The sequence below is a fragment of the Arabidopsis lyrata genome (assembly GCF_000004255.2).
Source record: "Arabidopsis lyrata subsp. lyrata unplaced genomic scaffold ARALYscaffold_8, whole genome shotgun sequence".
NCBI lineage: Eukaryota > Viridiplantae > Streptophyta > Magnoliopsida > Brassicales > Brassicaceae > Arabidopsis > Arabidopsis lyrata.
Window position 1 is genome coordinate 15,437,547 of NW_003302548.1, and position 9,999 is coordinate 15,447,545.

At 37.0% G+C, this 9,999-nt stretch overlaps 1 protein-coding gene and 1 pseudogene across 1 annotated transcript; one reads left to right on the forward strand and one right to left on the reverse strand.

Moving 5' to 3' along the window:
- Positions 1-159: 159 nt before the first annotated feature.
- Positions 160-7,430, reverse strand: LOC9302023 (annotated as a pseudogene).
- A 591-nt stretch (positions 7,431-8,021) lies between these two features.
- LOC9302024 (phytolongin Phyl2.2) lies at positions 8,022-9,191 on the forward strand. The gene is made up of 2 exons (XM_002864166.2): positions 8,022-8,142; positions 8,438-9,191. The coding sequence occupies exon 2, from the start codon at positions 8,439-8,441 to the stop codon at positions 9,189-9,191; it is 753 nt and encodes a 250-aa protein (XP_002864212.1). The 5' UTR covers positions 8,022-8,142; position 8,438.
- The last annotated feature ends 808 nt before the right edge of the window (positions 9,192-9,999 follow it).

Consider the following 9,999-nt stretch of genomic DNA (forward strand, 5'->3'; position numbering starts at 1 on the left):
ATATTGAAAAGCTTGGAGAGGATAGTGAGTGGCGAACTGGCTGATACAGTTTAAGTATATATTTTTATTAAAAAATGAATAGTAAACAGTATATAAACTAGTTGAGGATCGGCATGAGCAGAACCTGATCAATCCCAAAAAAATGGACAACAGCCACTGTTACCAGTCAAGCTTAACGGGAGAGATGAAGACGATCATGTACTCTATAAAGATGATCTGATATAAAAGGAACAAAAAGAAAGTATATATTATGGTGTAAGGATATGTAAGAAGAGAAAAAGAAAATAAATGTTGTGTGAACTTATACAGAGGACTTGCCTGAAATACAATAGTCGAGGCTATTGTAATAACAAACATATTATCTCTAAGGATTTCTTTCAAGGTTCGGTCTAGACTTCCAATTTCGAACTCACCAAAAGCCTGCAATTTAAAAAAAAAAAATCGAAAAGGGGATTCAAAAATAGAAGCAGACAGGAATGATCAACTTATTCTCAGATGAACGATAAACAAAAGAAATTACCAGGCAGAAAATAAAGCAATTGAATATAAATGTGTTCTTCACTTTTTCGGCATTACTGGTATTATGACCATGCATCAGCTTCAGTATCTTCTCAGAATTTATGACCGCCAGAAACAGCAATACGTAAATCACCTGCAGGAAGGTATTTCATGACAGAGTTACATAAGCATTAATAAAAGGTCTCCCAGTTGTATCTGCTCACTGAAAACTGACGGAGTATAAGATTCTCTCGGACATTAGTGTTCACACATGAAAAATCAAGGATTTTAAGCAACATACCTGTAGCACCAACTTGGCCCACATTGTCTTATTTATAAGAGGGTCTCTGAATAAACACAAAACCAAAAAAAAGGTATATAAATGTATGATCAGTTTTTGTATATCCACATTGAATAGATAGGATTTTGGCACCGATGCAATAAAATCTCTTTTTAAGACAACTATATATTGACTTATCAATCAAATCTGATTCCTTGATCCTATTCAGATTTTGTACCTTATACCAACCGGTGGTTTTGCCATTAGATGGTTTGCTGGTGGTCTGTATACCAACGATAATGCTCCAAAGATGTCGATGATAAGATTAAGCAACAGAAGCTGCATCAGGGAAAGCGAAAATGGGTTAGGAAAAAGGTTTTCCGTCGTGAATAAACTGGATTACAAGACGATGAAGTAACAAAGGGATAACATTTTCGAACCTGAACGGTATTGAGTGGAAATGCATCATAAAATACAACCTCAACAACACAGATAGCAACGACTGATACACTGACAGTGAGCCGAAATAGGACATGCTTCTGGATATTTGTGTATAGATATCGACACCATCGTATAACCTGTATTATCCAAAACAAGCTTCTAGCATCTTACTGGCACAATCAAAATGATTGAAACGAAATTTCGTTGCCAAAAGGTCAAGGTTTGCTCATCATTATTGCATGCATTCTATAAGATGCTACCTGCCCAGGTTCGTCATTTCAACCATGGATATAATCAACTAACCTCGACGATCGTAGCAAATTTGTCATCCAATACAATAATATCTGACTTTTCTTTTGCTGCTGCGGTTCCTCGAATTCCCATTGCAAGGCTTACATCCGCCTGTGGCAAGGAAAAGATGAATTGTGGGTTGTAATTATGATAGACATGTCTTTCATTGTTTAGAGTTTATATTCTCTTTGAAAGAGTGTGACGAGTTTTTGAGTTTTAATATGATAACTACAGACCGCCATTAGTGTCTCTGAATCATGTATTCCCATCCCAGTGGCTGCAACTACGTGTCCTCTTTCCTTCAGTGCTTTGACAAACAGAAGGTTGTCTCTGGGAGAAGATTGAGCAAGAACCTTCACATAGAGTATAGTGTGTTAATTTTTCGCTCAATCCAGGTCTTGACCCAGTCGGGTAATATAGACCTATAAGAAGTTTATGCCAAAATAGCAATCTGACCAACAAAGTTAGTTTCCCATCAATATATAAGGAGTACAACAAGTTCACTCAGCAAGATGTCACAGTGTGACACCCGATACTGAATCCAATTATCTTATCCCATGATCCCACTCAAAGATGTATCATGATGTGCACAGATGAATTTATATGTTAAAACCATAGATATAGAAAAATGAATTCATACTAAGAGGTATTCGGCGCGCTGCGTTCTTTCTAGACTGGAAAGATTACGAAATTCAGCTCCTGTCGTGATATTACCGTCAGATGCCTCATCAAATATGCCACATTCCTTTGCTATAGCTGTTGCAGTCAAAACGTCATCATCCGTCACCATGCAAACCTGAAATTCAACATCTTTCACTTAGAAAGTAGACAAATAAAAGGGATTGGCCCAAGAAAATATCGCAGCTGAAGGTAAAATGGTCAGTATCACAGTAGTATAACAGTAAAATTAAAAAAGCGAACATGGCACCTTAACATCTATGGATTTGCACAGTTGGATTGCTTCCTTTGTGCCTTGGCGGCAAGGATCCTGCACGTTATTCCAAAAAATGTATAAGTAATGATAATACAAAGACATTTGGGCTTTGAAGAAAGTGGAATCTGGTACCAATACTCATTGATACAAACTTGAGGTTTAGAATGAGTGCTGGAAATGGTACCTCTATACCAATAATAGCCAACAAAACAAGGTTTCCAGGTAGACTAGATAGTGTAGAAAGCTCCTCAATGGTTGGAAGCTTTTCCAGTTCATAGGGTCGATAAGCAAGTGCAGCACAACGCAATCCTCTCATACACATGTTTTTAATTGTTTCTTCAAAATCCTTAAGAGAGAACGGATTTTCATATTAAAAAAAAAAATACGAAAAATAAATAATAGTGTATCTGTGAGTAGTCATCTAAACTCAGAAATAAACCTTTCGTTTCAATTCATCAATAGCTATGGGGTTGTCGGACCCATCTATATACTTTTCGCATGAATTCAGAATAATATTTGCAGATCCTTTCCAATGAAGGTGGGCTCGTGTACTAAGCTAGATATGAATAATAAGAAGAAAAGCACCTATATAAGAATCAAACATAGCATAAAATATGCAGACAGATTTACAGTCGTAAAAAATTCTCGACAGTTCTTACAAAGCTGGCCCGGAATATCTCTGTGTCAAGTGAAAATAGGGAGATATGTATAGAAAAGGTAATGTTACCTCTAATGCCACGCCTCCATATTTCTTGTCTGGGTTGAATGGTATAGTATGACGGACTAATGATGCCGACCTAACATCGTCAAATTTCATTCCCAACTACATATAGAAGTAACTAACAGTCATTAGTTATAAACTTAATACCCCTATAGCAAGTAGTAATGTAAGATTAGAAAGAAACTAAACCTTATTCCCAGCGAAGCTAAGCATGGCTTGTTCTCTTCCTGAGACTCCCTATAAATAAGAACTTATTAAGAATAATTTATATAAAAATAATCAGAATACAGGAATCTAATCAAATAGTTTCTTTCCATCTCAACACTGTGATCCAGGACACATTTACCGTTTCAAGAACAACACTGCCATTTGTGTTTTGGGCAATGCCTTCTATGATTAGTTCATTCAGTAATGTGGGCAACTGTGAACCACCATCCATATCCTGCATTCTTATTTCTCCAGCCCGGACATCAACCACCGACATCTGCTTAGCAGAAAATAAATGCTTAAATGGGTAATCAGGAACAAACAAAGGAAGCAGCTGATTGCATATAAAAGAAAGCGTTTGCCTCATTCAAAGTTAAAACTCCAGTTTTATGACAGACTATGGTTGTAACTTGTCCCATTCTTTCACATGCAAAAAGTCTCTGCACCTGAAAGAAATTTAATGAAGTTTAGTACATGTTGATGATTTAACGATGTTGAAGAATTTGGAATATAAAAGTAGAGTACCAAAGCGTTGTCTGTCAGCATTTTTCTCGCTGTAATTGCAAGGCTGATGTAAGAGGAAAATAAAATGATGAGAAACAGGAATAAGTAAATCTAATGGTAAGAAAAAAATAAACTCCAATGACAAAACTAGAAGTATGCATACTTAAGATTATGCCACTCTTTGCATAGCAATAGAGTGTGCAACCATAATATCAGACTACTTTGCCACACTTACCAGAAACCTAGGTATCCCAAGGCTTACTCTGGTATGTATATTATTAAACAAATTTTCAAAAGGAAAGGAGACTTACTTCAAGAGCACGGCTATAGAAAGTCCAACAGCCACTCCCACTATTATTGTCGCGATCTGCAAAATCCATGTTTTTTTGTGACAATGTTAAAAAAATACCATTACTCTAGCCGCAAAGATAAAGTTCAGCATTTCTGTACCCCAAAACTCAGGGATTTGAGCACAAATTCTGTTGCTTCATTGGCAGTGGTAATTCCGAGGATAAACATCGGATTTCCATCTTTTTTCTTGGTCTGACCATAAAAGTATCTGGAATTAAAAGGGTTGTTAGGTCATCATTGCTAAGATGGATCTTAATGCAGAACATACACGTTAATGGGTACATCGTAAAAAAAAGACAGACTTACCGGCATAACTGAACAATACAGGCAACTAAAGCAAACAAAACGGCTAAGCAGCTGGCAGAATTTGTAATCCATTTCAAGTATACCTAGTTAAACGGATCACAGTTGATAAATGCGCAAACTATCATAGTCAGCATGGAATTAGTGTTCAATAAAACAGACCTGAAAGGGCATTTCTTCATCAGTCTCATGTGCAGTCTCCATCATCTTCCCCCATTGGGTATTCTTTCCAACACTTGTAACCTTAAATACATGGGAAAAAATAAAGTGAATTAGAAGATCAAGAACCATGTACAGAGAAAGCAAGCACGGAAGCTGATCTTCTGTTGGATAAAGAAGAAAATTTATTTATTCCGGCCAAACTAATTTATATTTAGAAGTATCCAATGATAGAACAGTGTTCAGAATAACAGAAATATCGATCACTCTTGTGACAAACTTACATACATAAACCATAGAAATTGCAAGTTGCAGAAATATACTACAACAAGCCAGATTCTTGGGTTCAAGAAACCAGTACATCTCCTTTAACCATTCAAGAAAGCTAGCTTTTCCCACAAGGTGTAAAAATTTAAAGTTATGTTTTTCATCGTGACTTATCACTGCCAACATAGAACTCATCTTTACTAAAAGCAGCAATAATATTTATGAGATGGATGTGTCAAACAGTTTGACTCAAACATAAAACGAAATTTAAGAGACGTAGCTCGAGAGCTTACCAGCATTGTACCTATGCCCTCTATCAATTTTGAACCAGATAATAGGAATGGATCCTTTTGAAGATCTTTTTGAACCTGCTGATTGTAACGATAGATTAGAAAAACAGGAGAGATAATGATACAGCTCATCAACAGGGGTAAATCATACAATGCCCGGTGTGCCAGTTATTTCTTGCTCGTCAATCTTCAGTGAGTTAGCAACAAACAGGACACCATCTGCAGGTACCTACAGCATTGATCAAACTTCAGACCAATTTTGAAGCTCAAGATAAACAAATTAACTAATTAATACTATTAAAAGCTGTGATGCTTACCTGACCACCATTCTTGAGGGGTACAATATCGCCCACAACAATATCATAAATAGAAACCCAGACGCTTCCTCCACCTCTAGTCACCTGTGACGAAAAACGTTCATCACAAATTGTGGGTAACAACAACATACACAAATGAATAAAAAAAAACTGTCTGCAGGAACACACATATAAGTGTACGTTTCTCTTCTCCTTAGTCAACTTTTCAAACTGACGAGACTGCCAGTACTCGGTGCTAGCTGCAAAATGGAAGACAAACAAAATAATTCAGATTGTTTCCATATTCTCTCATCTGAGAATTGATGTACGTACTAAGACAAATATATATATATATATATATATATATATATATATATATATATATATATAAGTTAGCTAAGCAACTCCAAGAGCATCAAATATACTACTACAATACCTCTCACAATGATGTCAAGTATAATTAACAACACGACGCACGGTTCTTCATACCATCCGTCATCGATAGCCTGCAAGTGGCAAGAGAGGGTGAGATAGATACAGGAAATAAGTTCAGACTGCAGAGCCCAAAATCTAAAAGACAAAAAGCAACACCTAAAGAGAGCCACATGATATATATATATATATATATGTGGCTAAACAAAACAATGAATCTGAGACAGAAATTCATAAGCAGCTAATCCTAATGTCAAACACAAGTAGAAAAGAATAAAAAAAAAAGGCAACTTGTAGAGAAAAAAAACTGACCTTTCTTTTGATTCTCAGAAGCGATTGAATCACAGCAGCAAGCGTGATAAGCAGAGAAGGAGGAAACTGGCAAGCTTTCCAGATAAAGCGCTACAACAACCAATGGAAATAAAATTGAAAAAGCGTTGCCACAACAATAATTTGTAACCTAAAACGTTCTTGTCTAATTTGTTCATACCCAGAAACGCTTTCCCTTTTTGCAGGGATATGTGTTTGACCCAAATATCTGCCTACGGTGCAGTAGATCATCGTCGTGCCCATCGATTCCCTTTCCCAGGTCAGTCTTCAACAGAGTTGCTAATCCTGGAACCTAGGTATCATCAAAGGCGTAAATCAGAATTCATTGACCCAAAAGACGAAACGATGAAAGAAAGTTTCAGAAGCGCTTACCCCTTTACATCGATTCAAAGCTTCAAGGGTACGATCTTTGAGTAGTTGAGCGAGATTGTTCGATCCAAACTCAAACCCGCCAGAAGTTGAGGCTGTAGTTACTCCGATTGAAATTTCTGGGTAAAAAGTAAAAAAAAAAACACAGAAGAAAAGATAATCGAAATTAAATCCTCGTGAATCGGGAACTATAATTTTATGATTGTCCAATTCAATCCGAGTAGGGATGAGAAAACCAACGAATTGAATTAACCAACCCAACAAAATCCGATTTGGCGGGTGAAACCAAAAAAAAAAAAAAGATAACGAACAGTAAAAATTACCGGTTTGTTGTTCTTCTGCTTGTGGGTGGGCATGTACAGACTAATCACAGAAAAAAATCTAAGATTAGAGGAAACACATTTTAACAAAATTGAGAGCATTTCTGCTTACTGCTGATTCGGCATGTGCTCTGTTACTCTTCCACGTGCTTTTAATTAGACGGTATACTTTCCTCAAGGTACCCTGTAAGTGCCATGGTGCTATATCAAACAAGAATCTCTCACGAGATGAATGAATCATTCAGCGTGGAAAAGAAAGTACTCACCTTCAACGATCTCCGACGATCAGTACTGACGAAAACACGACCTGCCTCCACATCGGGTGGCGCATTCTCAACTGCAGCTTCAGAATCGCCTGACGCATCCCCAGCTGCATGGGCAGAGCCTTTGCCGCGATTGAGCCTAAAGATTTTTCGGAAGATAGGAACCTGCAACATATTAGTCGCGGGGGTGTAGAAAGAGAGAATAAATCGTTTTTTTGTTGAGAGAGAGAGATTTAATGCTTAAGATGATTTACTGATATTATGCTCTGCCTCTATTTATAAGAATCTTTCAAGGCTTTCAACACGTTTGTGATGCGTTTAACTACCTCTCTTTCATATTGTTTTCTTTATTTCACCATCCTTGCTGTGGTTGCTAAGATTTTTTTAAAAGTTCTTAAAGTCCAACTGCCAACTTTTTATACTTTTTTAAACAAATTTAATTGCCCATTTGATGATTTGAAAGGTGAGTTGGCAGTTGTATTAATAGAAATGAAGCTTTATGACCATAAAAAATTTAATAATTTAGTAAGTAACCTAAAAAAAGTTGACCATAATATTCTATGTATAATATGTTATATATAGAAATTACTATTCTATAAAACAATCGAATTTTGTTATGATTATTTAATTGTTCCGAACATGCAAAACCTCTTATTTGAAAGTTGAAACCATACAAAGTAACATATAAGAATTCAACTACACGTGTCAGTGATTAGACTAATGATAAATCCGAATGCACATATCTCCTTCTCTGATCCGATCGAGATCGCAGCATTTTTATCTTTGTTGCGATTACGAGAGAATCCGAATGCAAAACCTAATGATCTCTGTTTTTGTTTCTCTTTGAATTTTGCTTTGAATCTCCATTGAAATCTGTATACAGAAGGATGCAGGGCCGGTCCTTAATTGTAAGTGGCCTAAAGCATAATTAAATTATGTGGCCTTTGTTATTAAAATAATTATTATGAAAATGAATCTTTCTAAGTTTTTAGAATGCTAGAGAAAAAAAAAGCAAATATTGTCAAAAAGAAGGATCGAACATGTATTATGGAGAATAACTGTTGGGCTACTAACCACTAGACTAACTAAATCATTTGACAATGTGGCCTTCAAATTTAGTATATATTGTGTGGCCTAAAGCGGGTGCTTTACCTTCTTTACGGACGGGCCGGGCCTGGAAGGATGATTTCAAATCCAAGTTTATTGTCTTACACTTGCATTGCGAAAGGAACCGTAGTTCTCGCTGAGTTCGTTTCCAAGGAAGAGCCAGGAATCGAAGCTGTAGCTTTACGATGTATCGAGAACACGCCTCCACATCATTCAATGTTCTCTCATACAGTTCACAAGAAGACGTACACATTCGCAATCGATGATGATTCGTTTGTTTATTTCGCGATTTTGGATGAAAGTATGGAGAAACCTGAATCATTCTGGGTTTTGAATCGTTTGAGATCAGCTATTGAAGATCTGATTAATGACGGTGGATCTGATGTTGAAACGTTGATTAATCCGGTTTCGCACTGTCTTCAATTGAAGATTGATCCAGTTTTCGCGGAGATTGTTGGTGTTGTTGATTTGGAATTGGACATGGATTTGGTTGGATCACCAAGGAGCGTAGCGAGAGAGAGTCGGAATCCGAGTATTGACTCATCTAAAGGAAGAAGAGCTGCTTTGATGCCACTTTTGGGGAAGCCATTGAAGGCGTTGAAGAAGAAGAAGAGATTGCATAATGAAGCAAAAGGAGAAGATCCGTGTGAGGTTGGTTCGATCAAGGAGATATCAGAGAAGAATGTTGATGTATGTGGGAATGGTAACAATGGAGTCTTACGCAAGGAACTGAGAAATGGTTTGTTAAGTGATCATCATCATAGACAAAAGGCGAAACAGATATGGAAGAAACATGAGGAGAGCCAGGCCTGCAGAGAAAAGCCATAAGACAAGGTTTAGAAGAAAATCGAATTAGAGAAAGCAGCCAAACAAAAAGTGGGACAAACCTCTCTCTCTTTTTTCGCTGTCATCATCTGGAATATCTTCTTCTCCAGATTCAACCGGAGTCGACAAAGCTGATGCTTTAGTGGAACGTCCACGTCGCTCCTTTCTCTCTTTAATTTCAAGAAGCTTTGCCTCTGCAGCCTTTTGACGTTTGAACCGAGCTATCTACAAAGTACCGAAATCATGAACACACAACACAGATTTCAAAATCCGAAAACCTTAAACTTCATTCTTGTCAGGATATAAACTAAAGAAACAGGGCTAAATCTACCTTCAAAGCCCTTCGATCTGCAGGTGCACCAGAACTTCGTGAAGAAGCCTCCAACTCCTCATCTGGAACAAGTTCCATTGCCTCACAGAACGAAAAGAACTCCTAGACACAAATAAAAGACTATACATCAATCTAAAGAAATCCAACCAAATGCATATTCCTATTAGCACTAGCATCAAATGGATGCAACAACCTGCAAACACTCAGCAGAAAACTCAGCTTCAACTTTGCATATGAGGCCTTGACAATCTGAATACGGTCCTCCTGTATGATTTTCTCCGTCAACTCCGCAAGATAATAAGGCACCTATAGTCACAAGAAGATATATATCCCTCATCACTTTAAAGAAGTGTTAATGCAAACACATACAAACTTATGATCTTCCAAATAGAGTCTAGAAAAAGCAATTTACCATCGGCCCAAAGTTAATCACTTTCAGATAAATCACGTCTTTGCTAATCCTAATAACAAAACTAGTAT

Bases quoted from the DNA above. Each gene is read 5' to 3' on its own strand.
- LOC9302024 (XM_002864166.2), top strand. From the start codon at position 8,439: ATGATTTCAAATCCAAGTTTATTGTCTTACACTTGCATTGCGAAAGGA.